At 38.8% G+C, this 24,914-nt stretch overlaps 1 protein-coding gene across 2 annotated transcripts in view; it reads left to right on the top strand.

The window, feature by feature from the left end:
• The window catches only part of LOC124605786 (monocarboxylate transporter 14-like), a 153,791-nt gene extending 130,534 nt beyond the window's left edge, over nt 1-23,257 (top strand). Inside the window, exons 6-9 of one of the 2 annotated variants that reach the window (XM_047137677.1) lie at nt 834-952; nt 7,289-7,587; nt 15,003-15,194; nt 22,530-23,257. In XM_047137677.1, the coding sequence (XP_046993633.1) occupies nt 834-952; nt 7,289-7,587; nt 15,003-15,194; nt 22,530-22,672 (753 nt within the window). In that variant the 3' untranslated portion in view covers nt 22,673-23,257. Of the gene's footprint in view, nt 1-830; nt 953-7,288; nt 7,588-15,002; nt 15,195-22,529 lie in introns of both variants that reach the window. The other variant, XM_047137676.1, reaches the window with a different exon arrangement.
• The last annotated feature ends 1,657 nt before the right edge of the window (nt 23,258-24,914 follow it).

Below are 24,914 nucleotides of genomic sequence, written 5' to 3'. Positions count from 1 at the left end.
TTGCCTTGCAATAACCTAAATTTCAGTGAGAAATAATTACCGTTTAAATTGTACATATTTCACGCTAAGACCATCGATAAAACACAATAAAACACTGTCCTGTCTCCAAAAATCTAAAGGTCAATAATGACATCTCAATCTCCAATAAATAAAATATTTTACCTACGACAGAAAGCCTCATCTGGGTGCCACCCTCCCTTTCCACGTTTCTCATATGCACCATGTCATGCGGCGATGTTTTAAAGTAGACAGTTCATGCTATATTCTAACAGTGGATCGCGGCTGTATTGCAAGTTATTCTTACGGAGCGTACTGTTGTAATCCGTGGTCTAAAAATAAGACAAACTATTTCCATGAACAATTTGCTTTTAATGAATAACACGCTACACCTTCATAGGTCGTGCAGTGGCTGCATCAAACAGTACACAACCCACCGAATCAGTGCGAATATCCAAGCTTAAGGGTGTACAACATGGAACTGACAAGGAAACAACAGTGTGCTCGTATTGCTTATTTCATTATTCATTTAACTTCATTTTATAATCACTGAAATAAAATCACACGACCACTAGACTTGTGGACTTCACTTCCTCCTCTTCTTATAGGTACTTAATTTTTTTCATTAATTTTAGCTGGATAAGTCGATAGCGGTACTTTCTCAAAATAATTGCTTACAAATGTAACTTAAGGAGTATGCTGTGAAACAAAGACTTGTTGAAATGTAGGTAACATGACATTTTATTTCAAAAACATTTCGTTACCAAGTTAATATATTTAGCCACGTTATGTTGTTAACGAAATGATTAAATATTTTTTTTGTATTGTGACAGCAGAAGCAACCTTCCCACCACAGTGCTGGGACTCTCAACAGTCAGATACAGCCGTCTCGACCAGCGAGCTCTCTAAAAGACAGCCCATCACCAAGAGCAGCAGCAGGCAGGAACACCAGAAGGTAAAACGCATTAAGCTCCAACTTCTTAAGTTAGCAACACTAGTTCAGTATCTCACCAACAATCAATTTCTTAAAGAGTAAAACGAGTTCTCAGAGACCAACGATTCTGAAAAGACCTACACAAACCGAAAAACACAGAAGACTATAGTCACTACGTTTAAATGGAGCTCCTCAAACCATATTTCAGAAACCTATTTCCCAATATCACTTCTGGTTGGTCACGTAAACTCCCACTTTCGATTGTGGAAATGCACTGCTATGTGGCGACTTCAAAAATTAAATTACATGTTATTTGAGCCGTCCAAGTAATTTTTATTACTAGTCAACGGCCTTGCCGAAGTTGTAACACCGGTTCCCGTCAGACCACCGAAGTCAAGCGCTTGGCTAGCACTTGTATGGGTGACCATCCGGTCTGTCGAGCGCTTTTGGCAAGCGGGGTGCACTCAGCCCTTCTAGGAAAATTGAGGAGGTACTTGACTGAGAAGTAACGGCTCCGGTCAGCAAAACTGACGAATGCCGGGGGAGCGATGAGCTGACTACATCCCTTCCATATCAGCATCTAGTGGCGCCAATAGACTGAGGATGATACGGCGGTCGGTCAGTACCGTGAGTTCAGCTTAGCTTAAACAATTTTTATTGAATGCCTCAATTCACTTCAAAGTGACACAGATACATGATACCTATTTATTATACTTCAAAATCTTCGTCAAGTCTCCGAAAATAGTTGTCTGCAGATTCTATCAATCCTTCAGTTCCTCGACGACAGACGTCCGCTCTTGATGACCGAGCTATTTGAGAACCGTTCTTGGAAAATCTCTCTCTATCCAGGTGTTCTTTCAGCTTGCCGGAAAGATAGCCTGTACACTGTCTCCTGTGGTCGATGTCGATGGTCTTCCTTCCCGATGAGCATCACCCACACCTGTGCCGATTGATCAGATTTTTAGCGCCATTTCACTGCGGTCAGGATCACCTTGTTTATTGGGGGTAGGCGGCTTGTGTACTGAATGACACTGCCTAAGACCGGACCTGTAGAACAGCCGGAAGAAACTTTTATATCCTTTATTTGAAGGTACATTTCATTTTATTTTATTTTGCAATATGATGTAACCTCTGGAGCTGAACTTTTGCTCTGCGTGTCAGCAAGGATATATCATGCCAAGTTACAGTCATTTGTTTTCAATTTTTCCGTCGTTTTTCGATTTGGAAGATGATTATTTTGTTAGCGACAAAGTCCCTTGAGAACGATTATTATTTTTCTATAGCATCCCGCGAATCTTTTAAATAAGGATCAAGTTTTAAACTCTACTGCCCGACTGTCAATCCGTCCATTTGCTGCTCATTGTGGTTTTGTCCTTAGTCCTTGATTTGGTTTTGAGAAGAGGAATAGTAAGTCAAGATATTCGTTTCTCAAATAAAGAAATACAATTTCCGTTTTACTATGTATCAAGAAGGCTCAGTTCACCACAAGGAACTTTCATCACGACACATGGACCCTGGCGAAAATTTACTATTTCATTTTATATACTTATCACTCGGTTGCGTTTTTATTACTGTAAAGGTGAAGATTATGAATCACCCTTTGTCGGAATATGACATCTCCGTTTTAATTTAACTGAAGCAGTGAAGCTCGCCGATGGAGGCAGTTTTGGAGAGCGCAAGGAAGAGCTGTGAGAGGTGAAGGGAGACCTTTTATATAAAAAAAAGAAAAAAACAACACGGTTTCACGGTGAATCTGTGTGCAACTTAGACGCTTTGCTCCAAAGAATCGTACCGTCCATCGTACTTCGACTTTGGAATACGTTTCCAGTTGCTGCACCATTTCACTCCCACGCTGTGTGGCACTCGCTATCCGTGCTGCTGCAAAACTTTATCTTCAGGGAACCTCCAGCTTGTACTCCCTTCTGACAATGCGACACTGTTGTTGCGTAATGGCCTTCGCGAGAGGCGACATATGTAACTTAATTTCGGAAGTCCATGCATAGCTGCCGGGTTTCCTCTTCCACAATCGATTCTTTGCTCCCATGTAAACCTTCAACCGTCTTCGGAAAGTGCTTGGGTTGTCAGATTACGTCTTGATAAAGAGTTTCGGCTAATCTGGGTCCAATGACTTTTTGTTCAGTGAAAAAGAAATAGGTATATTAGACTTCGTATGAGACTGTCTACTTCTGACATTTAACTGAAGAGAAACAGCTGACTAAACAAGCAACCGTTTGTAAAAAAAAACTGCTGACAATAGTAAAAATCAATATTTGATCGATCTAGCGACAGTACTGCAGGCCTTGACATGTAAACACGACAGCGAAAAACGGTTTCCGAAAATCGGTTTTCGTGTTCTGAAAGTTGTGCCTCATGTAAACTTAGCAATCGAGGGCGTTTTTAAAATGCAGAGTATCATTTAGCGTCTGTCACTCACGTGTTTGACTTTGAGAAAACGACAGACTAGGTGTCTTATGACGGTGGCTCAAAAAGTCAACAAACGGCATACTATCTTTCAATTTCTGTCGCTATACAGAGTGAGAGGGCGACTCTTTTCACTTCAAATATCTTTTGATTCATCAGAGACTTCAAAGAGCAATATCGTTAGTGTGTTCGCAGACTCAGAAAAAGAGTTTTACCGCCTCAGTTCTACTCTGCAGCAAAAGTGCAGCATTGTTCTATCAGAAATAACAAATTTTAAGGCAGATTTGTCTGCATATAACAAGGTTACGAAAACATGTTGGTGATAACTTTATGAACCACTTGAGACTACTCATTAAGGTGAAAATACAGTATAAATACATACAATTAACACATCAAAAGATATTTAAGATGAAGAAATTCACGACTGCATTCCGAATAGGGATTGGAACAAAAATATGCCAAGCTATTTGTTGTGAATTATTTTTACATTTGTCAGATCATTGAACTACGGGAAGAAAATCCTTTAGTAAATTCCAATACCACTCATTCCCCGTTAAAAATACATTGGGTTGTAATATTCTGCCAAAATTGCAACAGAATTGGCGATTTATTTTTGTCTTAATTGTTAAGCTTTTATTCCTTTGAAGAAGCATGATCAGTTATGGGTAACATCTAGATTTTGCTTCTTTTGCCAGAAAACAGTACGATATGCGCAAACTCACCTTACCAATATAGGTACTAAAGCAGTAGCTATTGCTGTGGACTCCTGAAACAGAGTTCAAATGGTTCAAATGGCTCTGAGCATTATGGGACTTAACTGCTGAGGTCATCAGTCCCCTAGAACTTAGAACTACTTAAACCTAACTAACCTAAGGACATCACACACATCCCTGCCCGAGGCAGGATTCCAGCCTGCGACCGTAGCGGTCGCGCGGTTCCCGACTGTAGCGCGTAGAACCGCTCGGCCACACCGGCCGACTGAAACAGAGTGTTTCACGAAATAAGCAATTGGCGAGCGTAGAGGACAATAGTTTATGGGAAATCTCATTGTGTCAGTTTGTGCCTCATAAAAAATTACAGTATTGCATTGAAAAAATAAACTATTTCTGTAGACAACAAAGTCGTGTGTATTAATTGCATGGAAAATTACTCATCACTTTGCATGCTATAATTTGCAAAACCCCGTTTCGATGTCTTGAACAGTTATGAAACATGACTGTTTATGAATAGTTCTCTTTCGCTTTATTGTGGTGTGAACAGTGCGCTGCTTAAAATCCATTTCCTCAAGATTGGAAATACGTATAGACCTCCTCCCAGGTCTACGGAAAAATTCAATTTATTAGCTAAATTTCATACACGGTAAAGTGTGACCTAGTATTCATCAAATGCAAAATCATAACGTCCCTTATTTTTCATCCCGTATTTCGCGCTGTGTATTACTTAAATGTTAAATATCACAATAACTATGATCTTTAACGAAGTGATAGACACTTCACGACGCTGTAAAATCGTTTGGAAAGATTGGTGGCAGCTGGCGTGCTCACTTCTCGATTTTGTCAGCGCAGTGCGTCGTCCGGCGCCAGCGCCCTCATTAGACATCATGGGGATACTCTCTGTACTTTTTCTTGACACCCGCGCTGCCCTCCACTGCGCAGGTAACACGCTTTCTTCCTGCGGGCATCCTCCAAGTGTCGGCTCTCCATCAAAGGGAGAAGTTTTTCATATAGCCGAATTACAAAAGGGACACCCATAGGATCGGATTCGAACGCGATGACTGTGATCATGAGACTGACTTGGTGAGTTAATGCAATGATCAATAGTGGAATTAGACTGCAAAATCAGGATTACCTTAGGGGAAAAAGTCTGGCTCCAACAAATAAACAAAGCTGAATGTTCGTGAGAATAAGTTGTCGAGCGAAATGAAATCCAGCAAAGACTGGAATGGGCATCAGAGCAACATAGGGCAGACTGAAGTCATCAAAGGGTCTGATTAGCACCAAGGGCAAGCGCACATCAGATCCTGAATAACAAGTCTTTAGATGAAGTCCCAAAAGGAAGTCTCTGTAAAGGACCATCGTGAATTTCCATTCATCACAGTGTCTCCACCCGAAAGTCTGCTGAATGTGATCACAGAATCGTATTAGTCTACCAAAATGTTAACCCCACTGTCTGGTTCTCTCGTTCTGAGGCAGTTTTTAATCCCTCTTGCGCTTTCAAAAAAAATGGCTCTGAGCACTATGCGACTCAACTTCTGAGGTCATCAGTCGCCTAGAACTTAGAACTAATTAAACCTAACTAACCTAAGGACATCACACACATCCATGCCCGAGGCAGGATTCGAACCTGCGACCGTAGCGGTCACGCGGTTCCAGACTGAAGCGCCTTTAACCGCTCGGCCACACCGACCGGCTTGCGCTTTCAGAGTGCATAAATTTTGGCGTCGTTTCTTATCACTGCCAGCCGATAGACGACTGTTCCTCAGCAGTTCGCCTGCTCTCGATTCCTCATTCTGGGGTACCAAATTTCTGCTGAAAAACTACCAAACTTTCACACATGTGTGCCCATCAAGCGTTCTCAAGGTGATTTGCCTGGCATGATGACGGTTAGCTGTGTTGTGGCAAATAATCTTACCCCTCGAGCAATCTATAGTTGGGGTCAGGGTGGTCACAGATCTGCAAGAAGGTTAGCTACTTCGTTACGTTTCCCACCGAGATCCAGTTTTAGCGGAAGAATTTGTTTTAGTAGTGCAGAAAGCCAGCTGACTATGACTCCCCTCTGTCAATCACAAGCCTTTCACAGTGAGGGCCGCGCGGGTTTAAAAAATGGTTCAAATGGCTCTGAGCACTATGGGACTTAACATCTGTGGTCATCAGTCCCCTAGAACTTAGAACTACTTAAACCTAACTAACCTAAGGACATCACACACATCCATGCCCGAGGCAGGATTCGAACCTGCGACCGTAGCAGTCGCGCGGTTCCGGACTGAGCGCCTTAACCGCGCGCGGGTTTAGCTGAGCGGTCTAGGGCGCTGCAGTCATGGGCTGTGCGGCTGGTCCCGGCGGAGGTTCGAGTCCTCCCTCGGGCATGGGTGTGTGTGTTTGTCCTTAGGATAATTTAGGTTAAGTAGTGTGTAAGCTTAGGGACTGATGACCTTAGCTGTTAAGTCCCATAAGATTTCACATGCATTTGAGCATTTTTCACGGTGAGGTCTCTCCAGTAGGAAGCAGTGCTCCGATCGGTATGTCCGCATTGTCAGTCATCTGCGTTTCGAGCAAAGGGTTTCCACAGACCACCAACAAATAGCCGTTCCTTTTGTGTGTAAAGCCAATGTATCTCAGTCACTCGCCGTCTGTTATACTTTGGCAGCTGCATGTAGACTAAATAGAAACAATCTCTGTAACTGGTTCCTGTATTACAAAAATAATTTCAAACAGGAACTATTTGTAGATTAGAGGTGGGCTCAGATATCCAGATATGCATAAATGAACAAGTAACGAACTCCACCAATTATCTAAACTTAATTATATGAGGCTGGAGGGACTTTTAATCTTTCCACTAGCTTGCTATGAAATTACGAAACATGCTATCAGTATATGTTGCAAACACGATGTCATAATCTGAACAACCAGTGGGGAATCTTTACCTGAAAACATGAACTGTGGGTCATAACATATAGCATCACTTGAGCTTTAGTCATTATATCCAAGAGTGAGAGACAGACAGACAGACAGCCAGAGGGGGAAGGGGAGTAGAGAGCTCGACCTTGTGCCACAAAATAGTGAATTTAAAATATAATTCGAGATTTAGAAACAGTTTCACATCTTGTTCGTTCTCAGTGTGCAAATTAGATTAAGCTAAATAATAAGTATTTAAAATTCGTATTGATAGTGTGCATGTTAACTAACACGGAAATGTTTTTTTTTTTTTTTTTTTCAGATGGTGGTCAGCAGTTGTGGACCTCTTTGACTTGACACTGATGCAAGATTTCTCCATAGCTAATTCTCTGGTTGGTATATCTCTGATATTCTTCGTCGACATGATGTTTATGACGGTGATTCCACTGTACTTGTTCAACACCGGACTTTCTCGTAACGACGCTGCCTTGGCCATGTCTGTGATGACTTTCTCTGACATGGCAGGACGGCTTAGTATGGCGATCATCGGCGCCTGTGGGGTCACGAAGAACAGGCTGCTGTTCCTTCTGGGTTCAACAGCGTGTGTGTCCTTCCGAACAAGTAAGTAAGCCTCAATGCTATTGGAGAACACTTTTAGATTCATGAATGAGATTGCACCTGCGTTTTTGGCTCAGTGTCATTTTTTTATTTTTTTTTTTTTTTACGCGTCTAGTTCTGTAGGACCAAACTGAGGATCTGATCTCCAAGGTCATGGAACGTGTCAGTACATGAAATTACCACCAAAAAGTAATAACAGATGAAATAAATGTTTATGAACCCAAAAAAAAAGACAGACCATAAGTTTATGTAAACGCAATCAACAATATAACACAGAAATCAGCTTAATTTTTCAAGGAACTCCTCGACAGAATAGAAGCAGTGACCCCTGAGGAAACTCTTCCGTTTTGATTTGAAACCGCGTGGGTTACTCCTAGAGTTTTTGAATTCTTGTGGTAGCTTACTGAAAATGGATGCAGCAGTATACTGTACACCTTTCTGCATAAGAGTCAAGGAAGTGCGATCCAGATGCAGACTCGATTTCTGCCTAGTATTAACTGAGTGAAAGCTACTAAATCTTGGGAATAAGGTGATACTGTTAACAAGAAACGACGCTAAAGAATATATATATATTGAGAGGCCAATGTCAGTATACCCAGGCTAGTTAACAGGGGCTGACAAGAGGTTCGCGAACTAACACCACTTATTGCCCGAACCGCCCGTTTCTGACACAATAATGTCCTTTAAAAATGGGAAGAGATACCCCAAAATATAATACCATACGACATAAGCGAATGAAAAATAGGCAAAGTAGACTTTTCGTGTCCAACTATCACTTACTTCAAATATCATTCGAATAGTAAAAATGGCCTCTTTAAGTCTTTGAACAACATCCTGGACGTTTATGATAGTTTACTATCTATCTGAAAACCTAGAAATTTGCGTTGCTCAGTTTCACTAATCATAAGCTCATTCTGTGAAATTAAAACGCGGGTTTTGTTGAATTGTGTGATAGAAACTGTAAAAGCTGTGTCTTAGTGTGATTTAGCATTAGTTTATTTTCTAGAAGTAATGAACTTATGTCTTGAACTCCACAATTTGAAACAGAGCCAATGCTGTACACAACATCCCTTACTACCAAGCTAGTGTCATCAGCAAACAGAAATATTTTAGAACTAACCGTAATGCTACAGGACATATAAATAAGAAACAAGAGTGGTCCCAACACTGATCCCTCTCCCCCCCCCCCCCCCCATTTGACTGTTCCTCCCTCAGACCTCACATCACAACAATTCTCAACAATGAGAAAAACGACCTTTTGCTGTCTGTTGTTAAGTAAAAGGTGATCCAGTTGCGAGCTACTCCCTGTATTCCATAACGGTCCAATTTCTGGAGGAATATTTTGCGATCAACACAATCAAATGTCTTAGTTACACTACTGGCCATTAAAATTGCTACACCAAGAATAAATGCAGATGATAAATGGGTATTCATTGGACAAATATATTATACTAGAACTGACATGTGATTACATTTTCTCGCAATTTGGGTGCATAGATCCTGAGAAATCAGTACCCAGAACAACCATCTATTGCCGTAATAGCGGCCTTGATACACCTAGGCATTGAGTCAGACCGAGCTTGGATGGTGTGTACAGGTACAGCTGCCCATGCAGCTTCAACAATATACCACAGTTCATCAAGAGTAGTGACTGGCGTATTGTGACGAGCCAGTTGCTCGGCCAACATTGACCAGACGTTTTCAGTTGGTGAGAGATCTGGAGAATGTGCAAGCCAGGGCAGTAGTCGAACATTTTCTGTACCCAGAAAGGCCCGTACAGGACCTGCAACATGCGGTCGTGCATTATCCTGCTGAAATGTAGGGTTTCGCAGGGATCGAATGAAGGGTAGAGCCACGGGTCGTAACACATCTGAAATGTAACGTCCGCTGTTCAAAGTGCCGTCAATGCGAACAAGAAGTGACTGAGACGTGCAACCAATGGCACCCCATACCATCACATCGGGTGATACGCCAGTATGGCGATGACGAGTACACGTTTCCAATGTGCGTTCACCGCGATGTCGCCAAACACGGGTGCGACCATCATGATGCTGTAAACAGAACCTGGATTCATCCGAAAAACTGACGTTTTGCCATTCGGGCACCCAGGTTCGTCGTTGAGTACACCATCGCAGGCGCTCCTGTCTGTGATGCAGCGTCAAGGGTAACTGCAGCCATGGTCTCCGAGGTGATAGTCCATGCTGGTGCAAACTTCGTCGAACTGTTCGTGCAGATGGTTGTTGTCTTGCAAACGTCCCCATCTGTTGACTCAGGGATCGAGACGTGGCTGCATGATCCGTACAGCCATGCGGATAAGATGTCTGTCATCTCGACTGCTAGTGATACGAGGCCGTTGGGATCCAGCACGGCGTTCCGTATTACCCTCCTGAACCCACCGATTCCATATTCTGCTAACAGTTACTGGATCTCGACCAACGCGAGCAGCAGTGTCGCGATACGATAAACCGCAATCGCGATAGGCTACAATCTGACCTTTATCAAAGTCGGAAACGTGATGGTGCGCATTTCTCCTCCTTACATGAGGCATTACAACAATGTTTCAACAGGCAACGCCGGTCAACTGCTGTTTGTGTATGAGAAATCGGTTGGAAACTTTCCTCACGTCAGCATGTCGTAGCTGTCGCCAACGGCGTCAACCTTGTGTGAATGCTCTGAAAAGCTAATCGTTTGCATATCACAGCATCTTCTTCCTGTCGGTTAAATTTCGCAGCTGTAGCACGTCATCTTCGTGGTGTAGCAGTTTTAATGGCCAGTAGTGTAAATCTAAAGAGATGCATAGCGTTCTTAACCTTTTGGTTCTTTGAGTAATTTTGACGAATAAGCTCGAGATCCATTCACCTGCAGAGTTCTTATGTTGGGAAAAAGTTCGTTTGCTTACATACTGCCAGCTTTGCTAACAACTAGTTCTCGCCTCACAGTTGCATAGTACAAATCAACAAAAGCAGATCACTCCATCTTCTTTTCTTTTTTCATACATGTTATATCGTTGTACTGGGGAATGACATACAAGTAATAATCCATTAATTTGGTAAAAGCTCCTTCTGATAGAACAAATAAACTTCTCAAAACAATTCTTGCACTGCCTGCATATCTGAGAACATGGATGATTAGAGAAATTTTGTTGGCAAAAATCTCGAAAAGTTCTTTACCAGCTGACTTCAGATATTCACCCAGAACTCTAATTAACATTTGGACGTATATAGGCTACATATTTGTAATATATGTAAATATATATATATACTTAAAATATCAACACAAGGCGTTGTTTAATCTTGTTACCAAAAATCTGGAAAATTCTTTACCTATTTACTTTAAATTTTCACCCAACTCTGGTGAAATTTTGACTACCATAGAATACATATTTTTAAATATATATAGTATATAAATATATATAAGATTGAATAGACAAAATTGTTGGCAAAAGGTTCAAAAAGTTCTTGATCAACTTATTTCAATTTTTTGCTCGATAATCAGCTGATCGATTCACGACTCCTACCCGCTATTACGGGCCAAGGGATATTATATGGCCCCCCGTGGGAGTGAAAATTTGCTTACAACTTTTCGCGATCCCACTCTGTGCTAGCTGTATGCATTACCCTCTCCAACTAATGGTGTTCACTTTAACTTCATATAAAATTTTACTTGATGGACTCATTACATAAATGGCTGCTATCAAGTACCTTTCAATGCACATTCAGTTGGGCATAGTCTATGTACGTATCCAAACAACACTGTACAGTTGTTCTGTTAAAACTGACTGCGAGAGAAAAAAATGCTGTGCTGTGAATATGTGCGTTTTCGTTTCCTTTCTAGCAGTCAGTTTTAACTGATAAATCAGTGCATTTGAACTATAAGACAAATTTCTTATATAATATCTTTATCCCTATATATAATTTTTAACCAAAATTTGCATACTCAACAATGCGCTATTACGTTTTATTCCTTACAGTTGGTTTTAAGAGAAAACAGGAAAGTTTTATTTATGGCTTCTTGGCTTATGATTAGAATACTACCACTGAATCTGAATCCTCTGAAACTTTGTAATCCTGCCTGTCCGCAGATTAAACTTCTGCAAAATACTGTCGTTGAAGCTACTAACCTTACAGATCCCTCAGCTGCAGATGTGTCTCTCATACCCTGTATAGCAATGATCGATATTCATTTAAGTGACTTCGGTTTCTAGTTGAGGTTCCTTTGCAACACCAATAAACAAGGTTCAAATTGAGAGAGAAGGAGGGCTAGTGGCAGGTAGAGGAGATGGACAGAGATGGGGAGGAAACGAACGTAAAGAGGAGAGGAGGAGATGGACAGAGAGCGGGAGGAGGAAGAGAACGACAGATAGGGAGGATGAGATGATGGACAGAGAAATGGAGAGGAGACGGAGACTAGGACATACATCCAATTCCCATACATATTTAGCAAATGAGAAGCATTGCTGGATTCGCTAGTCCAGTATGGTAGAAAGAATGCATGATTAAATGTGAAGTTCATTTAGTTCCCAGAGCTGCCACTTCTAGCAGGAACAGTCTCTCTGATGTGGCATCAGGTCGATCTGAAGGGGACCAAACAGTGAGGTCATCGGTCCCATTGGATTAGGGAAGGAAAGCAGCCTAGCCCTTTCAAAGGAACCATCCCGGCATTTGCCTGAAGCGATATAGGGAAATCACGGAAAACCTAAATCAGCATGGCCGGATGTGGGTCTGAACCATAGTCCTCCTAAATGCGAGTCCAGTGTGCTAGCCACTGCGCCACCTCGCTTGGTGAGTCGAAATGAACTGGGATGGTAGATATAGCTTCAGCTCTGTTCCAGAATTCTGCAGTCGTAGAGGCTGGGAGCGGTATCTCAGCGACCCATGTCCAGATGTTTTTAGTTGGTGGGAGATCTGGCGAACGTGATGCTCATGGCAACAGTTGAAAACCCTCTCTGTCGAGGCAGTTCAGCACAGCACGAGCAAATTGCGCTCTTGCGTCATTAAGCACAGCTATCGGCGTAACTCATCGGAAATGTAATGTCTGCTGCCCAAATTACCGGCTACGCGAACGGGGCGTGGTGTTGTTGGGCGCCCAGTGCCACCCTATACCATAAGCCAGGTGGTAGGGCGATCGCCCAGTGGCACCACTTACCATAAGCTAGGTCCCTGGGCGATATGACGATATGACATTCGTTTCGCTCCGAGCCTCCACGCTCAGAGACGTCCATCGTAGTGCCGTACGCAGGCGCGGTACTTGTCTGAAAAGACAACATGGTGCCGGTCTTGTGTCCAGATTGTCGATGGGCGCACCACCGTCGGCGGGACCCTCTTTGTTGCTACGTCAAGAAAGGCAGTAACAGCGCTCGTCTATCTGTCCTTGGTATTCAAGAGGTACTCGCAACGTCAAAATTGTTCAAATGGCTCTGAGCAAATTACCGGCTACGCGAACGGGGCGTGATGTTGTTGGGCGCCCAGTGCCACACTATACCATAAGCCAGGTGCTAGGGCTATCGCCCAGTGGCACCACTTACCATAAGCTAGGTGCTTGGGCGATATGACGTTCGTTTCCCTCCGAGGCTCCACACACCCCTAGAACTTAGAACTACTTAAACCTAACTAACCTAAGGACATCACAACATCACAAACAGGATTCGAACCTGAGATCGTAACGATATCGCGGTTCCAGACTGTAGCGCCTAGAACCGCTCGGCCACTCTGGCCGGAAGTCGCACTGTCCTTGTGGATACTTGCGAACGCGAACTTTGCATGGGGGCTTAATTAAATATAATCCAAATAATTTTAATTTTTTGATTTAGTAGCTGTCTGTTCGGTTACGCTGTCTCGTAACCGGTTGGCCCTGACTAGTATTAGTACGCAATCTGACTGCATAGAATAACAACAAAGAATGAAAGGAAATTTCCGTTACCACAATTAATTAATTAAGTCCCCAGCAACTATAAAAGCTACGAAACAAAAACTATGGAACAACAAGGCACAAGTGTAACTGTTCTGTGTGTGGAAGTGTGATTCAACGTACACATCTGGTACGGTTCTTCCTCAATAAGGCAAGATATTTTAAATACCATTTACACTGAATTAATTAAATAAAACTGAAACACTATAATTGCACATAGCAACCCGAATTACAGTCTAATACCTGAACACAAGCCAGATGCTTTGTTGAGTGAACCTGTGACCAAGAGGCATTGTTAGTTAGGAAATTTAAAAAAAAAAATAAAAAAAAAATGTTTTTTACCTTCATATATATTGACTAAAAATACACTCTGATCATTACAACATCTCCATTCGAACAACATCTGCTGTCTAGCCCATCAAAACAACTGCACACGACATGGCCTCAAATAATACAGCTATCAACATCCTCTCCGCAAGCACTAACTACCACAACTTCTGAACAAGCACAGCCAGTGGAGGCGGTGGAATAAAACTCTTTGGCGCAATCTCTGGCGCTGTGACTCAGCGTAGCCACCTTTCAACTTTTCCTGACTCATGGCGCATGACGTGTGTACGAGACTGTAATGCAAAGCAAACAATACAACTGTCTTCTGAGGTGTTAGTCGTGTGGTGTCGAGATCGTGCGTAGCGCTCGATATTGCCCTCCAAAACCCATATATTCCATATAGGACTGTTGATATTTTTAATCGGCCCTAGACATATCGAAAAAATTGTCGATATATGGACGGAAGAAGTATCGAAATACCGCCAAGAAAAAAATATCGGCTGCACATTGTAAATGTTCTGGCAGTTTTAGAGCTGTATACTTAAATATTGTTTTATTATTACATATTCTATACATCAACAAGCTAGCAGCCTGTCTATCGACCTCACACCAAGAATTGAAAGGAAAACGATGCAAGTTCACGCGTGGCGAGAACCTCTTTGCTAACAATGGTAACTGCAGGTAGTGTATCCGTCGTTCGGTTGCGTTACGTATTGGATTTGTCTGGAACACTTCGTTCCGACTTCCCTGCTTTTTCATTTCTGCAAACGCCAGAGACCTAGCAGTCGTAGTATCAAGATTACGTGGTGAAGTTAAACGCTGCATTTTCTACTGGTAGCGTCGAGCGCCGATTACGTCAGCATTTCCCTTCACACGTCTCCGTCCACCGCAAAAACCAATCTTGTCATTTAGATTTTTGTTCATTATTTTCATCAACGGTTTTTGAGGAATGCTGATGTGAATAAATAGCACACTATGAGGATGTACGAATCTATCTATATACTCTGCACTCGGAAACGGCGCAACACATCCAGTTTTTTCTCTTAACAATTACTTCTCAGCACAAACTACTCTGGAACAATTGCAAAAGTTTTTAAGACTGTTTACGACCACTGTGTACATTTATTTTTCGACATTGTAATCAGTTGCTGCCCTAATTACAATTGCCACGTGTTTTATTTCAGTGATCATATTCTTCGTGGAGTTCACGCCAATTGTTGTACTGTCAGTGCTGATGGGATTCTCCAGGAGCTACGTCACGAGCACCATGCCTCTCGTGATTGGAGAGACGTGCAGCAAGGAACGCTTTCCCGCCGCCTATGGCCTACACCAAGTCATGTCTGGCATCCTTTACATCACCATCGGACCTCTAATAGGTAAGTGCTCCAGAGTTCCTCCTCACGTGGTTACACGCCTGCTGGAAGTTAAGAATGCCGGTGTTTCGTGTCGTATCCTCGTAATCATCTTTCTGTGGATCTCAGACCATTAAGTTTCCTTGATGTGGGTGTTTTGGAGCACTGGTATACACACAGATATACACAATCACTTCCGAGGACCAAAACCGAAGTACAGGGATAGTTGCTTTCGATTTTGCTAAAATAAATAAATCGTATAAGACAATATCTCGGAAGTAAGATAGATATGGAAGTGTCTGAATTCAAGTTTGCTCAAGAAAATATTGTTTTTGACAGCATATTCGGCAGATTCTTTTAGTGGCGAAGCAAGATCTCCACAGCCCGTAACTGTGAAAGTCCTCTGAAAATTGAAACATGGTAGACAGCACCTTATCAGTATGCGACTTCTAAACTTCCTACATCAAGCGTGATTGAGCCGTCGTATCTACTTGCAGTACACTTTTGCCCAATCTCTTCGCTCTTTTCACTTTTCCGAGACTGCCATCACGGTGACCATTTGTAGACACGAAGTGCTTCTGCACCTTTGGTCCAAGTCGTTACAGCCACATATAGTCATCATTTAAGACGTTTAATTCCCATGTTAGGCTGCTGGACTTCAACCTATCACGTACTTCTTGATAAACAGCGTCGCACTCACCGATTGCAGACCTCCCTCATTTACTCACTCAAACCAAATGTATCCCGTAAGTCTTATAATGAAGAACAGCCTTCAGAACAAGTCGGTCACTGCAGGTTACTTGCATAATGTATACAAAAAATAAATTATGATTAGTGCTAGGAAACTCACATCGATAGTGACAAGAATTACTTCTACATCACTTTATATACATACGTTTATATTAGGACAATATAGCTTTCTCTTACACTACTTAATGTTACGGTTGCAGGTTCGAATCCTACCTCGTGCTTGGATGTGTGCGATGTCTTTAGGCTAGTTAGGTTTAAGTAGTTCTAAGTCTAGGGGACTGATGACCTCAGATGTGAAGTCCCATAGTGCTTAGAGCCATTTGATCCATTTGCACTACTTAACTGCTGTTTTTATGTAATACTTCAAACAAAGCATTTGTACAACTTTACACAGAAAACTATCAATCTACGTATTACATAAAGAAATAAGCGTCTTTGCAGAAGAAAAACTATTCGTCTCCTAACAGATCCTCGATTTTCTTCTTCATTCTATATATTATTCTTGCCAGCAGCTTGTATGCATCTGCTGTTAAGCTTACTGTGCGTTAGTTCTCTCCTTGTAGTAATCACCAACAAGATGGACTCGGTTTAGCTGTGTTTAGATAACTCAAACAGAAGCTTCAGTGGCTGTTTGAATCAAGCTAGCTATGCAGACGCAACAGCAATGAAATAAGTAACCGCCTTATTATTGTGCGATCACACCTACTTAAGATATTTCCGGATTTCGAGCTCGTTAAAAGTTTCTTTCGATTTATGAATCATAAAACAGTTTCCATCTTCTTTACTTTTTGTTTTTTGTGTGGTGATGATGTACAGTCTCTTTTACTTCTTTTGGTATTTACTTACTAAATTTCCTTTCATTTCACAATTCTTTTGTGACTTTCCTGCGTATTCGTACACCTATCGTTTCTAGTTTTTCTTCCCTTGTGGTCCAGAGTTCATTCTTCACAACCACAGCTTAACCATTTCAAATGCGTTGACAAACTTTTACCTTATTTATTTATTGCAGTTACTGCTTATAAATAAATAACTTATATTTTAATGAGTTGCTTGGTCATTACCCCTCTTCAGTTAATACCTATTATCTTTAATCTGTCGTTGGTTAACCTACTACAAAAGCAGTAGAATTCATTTACATCCTTCAGAGATACATTTCTTGCCTTAAGGATTGCTCTCTCATGCTATCTAATTTGTCTGTCACCATCATTTTGATTATTTTATTTTATTCTTAGCTCATAGTTGGCCATGGCAGAAGTTAAAATTTGTGCCCTACAATTCGTGTATTATAATGAATCTGTTACTATCAACAAGTCTAAAGCACTGTATGTGTTTGTCATTATTAATTCCCTTTCCTCGTTATTTATATTTCACTTGGTTAAAAAAATGAAATAAGGAGAGGGCACCCACCTATACTCTTTTTCCCGTTTTAATATTCCCAAGGCTATATTATATGAATAATATTGGTCTTTCCTTTCACAGGTATAGTAACTATTTCCCTTTTTAAATCTTGCTATTGGTATTCTATCCCAAAACAGTTTTGTTTCAACTTGTCTTTAGCTTTTTTAATAACTACTACAGGCAGTAATATTATCATCTCCAATCACTTTGTTATTGTTCAAGATGTTTAAGACATTCCTAAATATTTATAGTAATTGACAGTCCCATCTGTTAATTATTATTCTACTGTTTTCAAGATCTGTAATCTCTCTAACATCATCTCTATTACCAGTTAGTTGTACAGTAAGTTCATTCCATCTAATTGGAATCATTTCTGGCTCAAAGACAACGCTTTGTTCTTGATCGTCTTACTATGTGTTCTACAATTCAATATTGGTCATGTAATTTTTCAGTGCATCTTGTTTATATTTCCTTTTGTAGATTTTCTTCTATCTCAATACTTATTTTTCCTGTACTGCAGTTATAGTTTCCGTGCAACATTTAGTTTTTATATAGTATTCCACTTCTCTGTGTCTACCCAAAACCTAAAATTTTTAATCTGTTACACTCTCTCGTGAGATTAAGTATGTTTTATCTTATACATGGTCTCATTGACTAGAATTTCTTCATTTTGTTCCTCATCCTTTTTCTGGATCTCCAGTGGCACATAGTATTCTCTTCCAGCCCACTGTTTGATAGCTTATCTTCTCTGTCTCAGCTCTAAATCCTCAGCTGTGTATCTTTGTATTTTAGTGGTGGTGGTGGTGGTTGTTGGGATGTTTAAGGGGGACTAAACAGCGAAGGTCATCAGTCCCCTTGTATTTTAGTATTTATATACTTCATGTAGTTTCAGTTGTGCTTTGTTGTTTTAAAACTGTAATGTTATATTCAGTTATAACTACTAAGTGATCATTATCAATGTCAAAACATGAATAGCAATGACTAGATTTCAGTCAGTGCCTTTATTTTACTCGTAGTTTTGTGCCTAGTTCTCCCAGTGTCTTTCAGGTTTACATTCTTCTACTAGAAATTTTTAATTAAACGTTCATAATACATTACACAGTGCCCACAAAATTTTAATAGCTTTTAAGCTCTACTATTCGTATTTCCTAACACAAGTATACCAGCCCATTTTAAATTTTGACATCACATTTATTAAAGTGTTTCACTATTACTTCCTTTTTTTTATCCTAACTAATACTTCATTTCATCACACATATTCATCACCTTTGCTGTTTGTCATTATGAAGTCAGTGTGTGCAATGTTTACACCTATAGGGAAGTTTGATGTTTGCTGTAGATAATAAGTCATTAATACTGTATATCACATTGTCCTGTTTTTAATGTAAATGTTTTATTCAAACATTGAGCATGTTTACATGCAATTGGTGTCATTAGTGTTAACACAATAATAATAATATAAACTTTGGCACAACAAACGTTATTAACTACAATATAATAATCCAAGATCGATATAATACATGTTTGTGCAAATGTCAATGAAAACAAGAAGTTTCCTAACAGATCAGTTACAAGATAAATAACTACATAGTTCAGTGAACAACAAATAAATAATCAAACAGATAATTAGCAATAAGCACATGAAACAGTACTAAAATAGTTGCACAGTGTGGCATAAGTATAGTTTTCAGTTAATTTATGGCTCATTCTCATAACGAGAGTGGGTCATTTGTCACATACTCAATGAACTCATGAGCAGAGTAAATTTCTTTACTTTTCATCCACCTTGGAAGACTAGTTTCAAATTTATTTACCGGCACTGTGTGGGGATTTTCAGGTAATTTGTTGAAGTAGACAAGACCAAGATATTCGTAACTGTTATGTGTCTTTGCAAGCCTAGTATATCGATCTGAAATCATACTGTGTGTATCATTATGTTCAAAATATTGACTCAGCTGTTTATGCATACAATATTCTATTATTTTAGATATTAAGGTTATACGTGATATTGGTCGATAGTGATCCGGAGATGCTATATCTCCTTTCTTATGTGCTGGTTTAAGTACAGAAATTTTTAAACATTCTGAATAATTACCTTCATTTAAAATTTTGTTGATTATTTTAGTCAGTGGCATTACAATTTGATTTCTGATACATTTAATAACATAATCTGAGAGGCCATAGTTATCCTGTGCTCTAGAATTACTGAGCTTACCTATTGATTCATTGACCATCTTCTCAGTTACACAAGTGTGTCTGTCTGCTTACTATTCATTTTTGGCAGCAGTGCGTCTTCCTCACTCACATTCTCCATTATGATGTTATCTGATTGAGGACTGACAAAATGTACATGTGAATATCAGGTGGAATTGGTGTCTGGTATACTTTATCATCACAGTTAATCTCTGTTTTAATAATTTCCCATGTAGCTTCGCATTTATTCACTGAGCTCAGTATGTATTTATCATTTGCTTTGCAGTTAGCTGCCTTGATTTCAGACCTGTAAATCTTTTGCACTTTCATATACATTTTCTTGTCAGCATTGTTATACTTGGACTTATCATGACAGAGTAGCATTATGATTGTTATTCTACTTAGATATGAGGTGTACCAACTTTTTAGAGTTTCTTTTTGGTGCAACGATTTTGCTTTGATGTTTTCTTGCAGTGTTTAGGACAACATGCTTCAAAATTTTCAGTTAACAGTTATAGAAATTTGTTGGTGGATTCATTTACACCTGCAGTTGTTATTATTTTATCACATTCTATTAAATGCAATTTACATATCAACTTGTTTAGCTTTGATTCGTCAATTGGTCTCATAATTTTTCTAGTCTATGGAAGTTTCAGTTGCCTTACTGTTAAAAGTTTGTCTGAGCCATAGTCCCTCAAGATCCGACCTGCCTAGCTTGAGTGTGTATTCTGTTTTGTTTAGATGAAAATTACAAATTATGTTATCTAGAAATGCTTCCTGTCATGTGGGTTTGACATTTACACAAGTGAAATTAAGGAATCTTAATATATTTAGCAAGTGATCAACCTTTATATTCTTAAACCTAATGTCTATATTGATACCACCAAATATTAGCACCAAATAATAGTATTATGTACTCTTTGTATTTGAGTATCAGGTTCTCCAGAAGCTTCACAAACAGGTCTTCATTGTGCTTTGGGTAGGCAGTATACCGAAGCTGTTATAATTTCCTGTTTTGACAAACATTATGACTGCAGCTTCAAATTTTGCTTCTGTGCACAGTCCACTTACATCTATAACTTCATAGATTAGGTTCACAGTATTTTTAATATATACAGATACACCACCATGTTTAATACTTGTGCTACAGTAGCTGGTTGCCAATTCTTATCCAAATTTCATTTGCCTCTTATAGAAGGTATTACATCGCTTGATCTTGATGTTTCTTTTCCAGGAAAGATAAGTCAGTTTGTTGGATATGAACTATCCCAAGGTTTTCCATCTAGTTTTTGATATTACTAGAACAAGTAGTTAAGCCTGTTTCATGATTTCTTCAATTTTGATAGCTTTACAAAGTTAAGTAATGCACTTATATTCCAACTTAAAGTTTTAAATTCCTATTGCTTCAGTTTTGCAAGAAGATTTCTGAATGATGACCTTGGATGTTTTACCTCCTCTGGATCTTAGGTTCTAATTACCATGATCGGTGATTTGAATTACCCTTTTCCTTTCATTCGGTCCTGACTACAGAACTTAAGATATTCTTAAGAATTTTTAATGTGTCGATTTTTCTTTCAGTTTCACCTAGTGCTGCTTATTAAGATATATTCAGAAATATTTCTAAAGGAATATTCAGCTGTTGTTGATTATTATTCTGTAAAAAATCAATAGGGCAGATACTTATACCTCCATAAGATATCTGCAATTCATCCTTAAAATTTTGAGATAACATTTGCACTGTTGACATCCACAATGCCAACAAACCACCAACTGGTTAGGCCTAATGTAGGACAGATAAATAACTTGCAAGCCACATGTCCGTACATGAAACCTAGAGGGTGGTAAAAGACCTAGATAATTTTACTGTCGTAACTCAAAAGGGATGTATGGGAAAAATAATAATTCATGTACCAAACCAGGTATGCAAATGTTGATCATCAGAGGATATGCTTTGAATGCTAATATTTTTCTCAGAAACACATCACTATTAAACACAAACCCAGTTGGGTGATTATCAAACACACTACATTTAAAACCCTGTTGGAACATTAGAGGAAACTTTATATGTTATTGACAGCCTTCATGTTTACTATAGCTACATGCTTGTGAGCAGTATATCACAGATAGGATTGCTTCTGCAAGTGATGATAGAGCTAATTGTTGCTTTTTTCACACTTCATGTACATCTTGTATGTGAGCTATATTATCATAGTGTACAAGTTTCAGGGGGAGGAATGGTTCATTTGTTACTTGTTGGTGGTTTTATAATACAGATGTGTTGTATGCATAAGAAAAGTATGAAGTTCTCAGTTGCAATAATTTAATTTGAATAATGAATGGCAATCTTATTGAGAATCAAGAAGGTGCAGTTGTGAATCGACACTAGTATTATAATAGTAATTATAGATATCTATGAATCAGTTAACAATATGTTATCAGTCCTCCCATACTCTTGGAAGCAGCTGTTACTGATGAACAATATGGCATTTTATCATTGCTAGGCTATTTGTTATTCAAAAATAATCTCAAAGTTCTCTCCTCTTAATTCTTAGAGCCGTTCAGAGATATGTCAATATGTAAAACAGGGTCTGGTAGTGTTTATGAATGCCTGATATTTCAAATGATACATTGGTCTCTCTTCATTGGAGTAAATGCAAAGCTGAAAGTTCTAGATAGAGAATAAGACAGTGTACTAGATTGTTAGCAATGTGAACTGACTGGTAATTTCCTGGCACAAATTTAATTTATTATTACTTCAGTGCAAAGATAAAATAAAATAAGAGATATATCCTTTCCATTTATGATGGTGAGGGAAATTTTGAAATAAAATCTCATTTACATATTCATTATATCTTGCTTTGGAATACCTTTGTAAATAGACAACACTCATACACTTATGTGATCCTGAAAAAATATCACTTTACATTGCTGTGTAACTGCATGATTTAATCACAAAGTAAAATTATGTACCAGTAAACTGTTTTGTCAATTTAGAAACAAATTTTTATTTCATTCCAGGTTTGCTGAAAGATATAACCAACAGTTTTGTGGCAAGTATTGCTACTTTAGATGTGATTGCACTTCTTTGCATTGTATCCTGGATTTTGGAAATAATTGTGACTTACAAAAGGAAGCGAGATAAGCTGGCACCTAACATGTAGAAGGACATTAACTACATTTGTTTACATGGACTAATGGACGAATAATGTGCCAGATGCTGAGTGTAGCAATTCTGGCAGTGATACTTGCCACCATTGCAGTATTATTGAAGCAATCTAGTGTAAGATATTAATTGCAAATGAAATTCATTTTCAGTTTACTGAAATACCATATGTACAAACATTCATTTTACCATATGTATTTCATTAGTGTGTAAGTACATTTTTGAGAGAGTGTTACCCATACTTCATTTATAATTAAGGCACAAAGACAAACTACAACTGATTGGTCCTTGCAAGATTTTCTGCATGACCTTAACATGACAAATTATGACATAGAGCTTTAGAATAGACATAGTCTGTTTTGTTTTATTGCACCCATTTGTACAAAATTTATTATATTTGACAGATTTTGTCTCAGCTGAGTGGGAAAACCAGGAGGTAGCCAAAATAAAAATGTGATCATAAATTATTTTTTATTTTCAAAAATTGTAAATATTGGCACCTAGGCATTTTTAGTTTTCTTATTTTATTTTGATCTTAATGTAATTATTTTTAACTTTTATGAAAATAAAAGTGTATAACATAGAACTGTGTTTTTCAGTAGTTTTAAAAGACATAATATAGTTTGAATGCAAGAATATTCATCATGAAATAAGATATATAAAAGCTCTACAAATAAAGAACCTATGGGGTATTTCAGAAACTATATGACATTCACATTACAATAGGTTACTTCTTACCAATAAAGTGAAACATAGTGTAAACAGGCTATTCAGACTGCATAACAGTGGCTAGTAAATCTAGTTCACTCCTCACTCACAAAAAATATTTTTGTGACACACTGAAACTTCAAATGAATTGTCCAAAGTAAATGGACTCCACAACTCAGCCACAACAAGAGCCTTACTCTGATAAAAATAGCATTACCTACTGAATGTGATACAGTTGCTAATTTAAGGGCTACAATCAAGTAATTTAGTTTTGAAATTTTACTTTATATATCCAATTACACGTTGTCATAGGAATATCATTCTACATGACACTACATATAAAACAGTCAACGCTATAGTGTGGGCTGTATTTTAGTGAGAATTTTTATCGATCAACATTTCAGTTGTATATAGCTCACTGGACTTCACAGCAGAAATTCATGATTACAAAACTAATCGCTAGTGAAAATATAATCTTGATTCAAAATCAATTTTACCATCTTTAAGCAGTTCTGTGCTAAGCTTCATTTGATTATATAACAATGCTATACATCAGCAGTAGGTAATACTGGTTATGAGGAAAACATTTAACCAATTAAGACATCACTTCAAAGCAAATTCACATGGAACACCATTCACTCATGGTACTATAAATAGGAAAAAATACTGTACAAAGCATAGTTAAATTCCCAGAAAGTAGTGCTCATAGAGATGTGGATCTACATCACTGTATGAATTGTTAATATGAAAAGAAGGACTTGATAGCGATGTTACTGAATTAGAAACAATAATATTGTTTCATTAGCTTTAGCTGTGATAGTGGAGTCTTAATAAAGTCACTCATCTGAGTTTAAATGAAAATTTAAAACTTATAAAGAAAGAAATACGTTCTGAAATCTGAATGCACACTTGAACTTAATGGGGCCAGGTACTTAAGAATACATTCAACAGTTTGTTCATAGATATGTAAACACTCATTATACTTTTAATTGAGGATATGAAGTTAACAGAGAATGGTCTCAGTAAATGGGTAATAGAAATATTAGTACAGTCAAAACCAAATGAGGTTAAATATTAACTTTATTACACCACAGACTTCCACAAGTGACTCTCAAATAATAAGAAATAAGTAAAATAGTAAAAGACGATAAATATACGCTCTTATCTACATTTACACCTATACTCTGCAACCATTGTGACGTGCATAGCAGAGGTCACTTTTACATCCCTTTGAATCAGTTATAAGGCTTCTTCCGTTTCCACGCACAGGAAGAATGACTGTTTAAATGGTTCTGTGCATGATTAAATTAATCTAATCATATTCTCATGATCCCTATTGGAGCGATATATAGAGACTGGTAGTATATTTCTCGAGTCATCATTTAAAATATATTCTTGAAACTCTGTAAGTAGGTTTACTAGAGAAGGTTTACATCTGCCTTCAAGAGCCTGCCAATTCAGTTCTTTTAACATTTCTCTGGCACTCTCCCGTGTGCTACCCTTAACTGTATATTCAACATTCCATTTCAATC

This window comes from Schistocerca americana, chromosome 3 (genome assembly GCF_021461395.2).
Source record: "Schistocerca americana isolate TAMUIC-IGC-003095 chromosome 3, iqSchAmer2.1, whole genome shotgun sequence".
In the NCBI taxonomy this organism is placed as follows: Eukaryota; Metazoa; Arthropoda; class Insecta; order Orthoptera; family Acrididae; genus Schistocerca; species Schistocerca americana.
The sequence above is the reverse complement of the archived record's forward strand: the minus strand, read 5'-3'. Positions and strand labels throughout refer to the sequence as shown.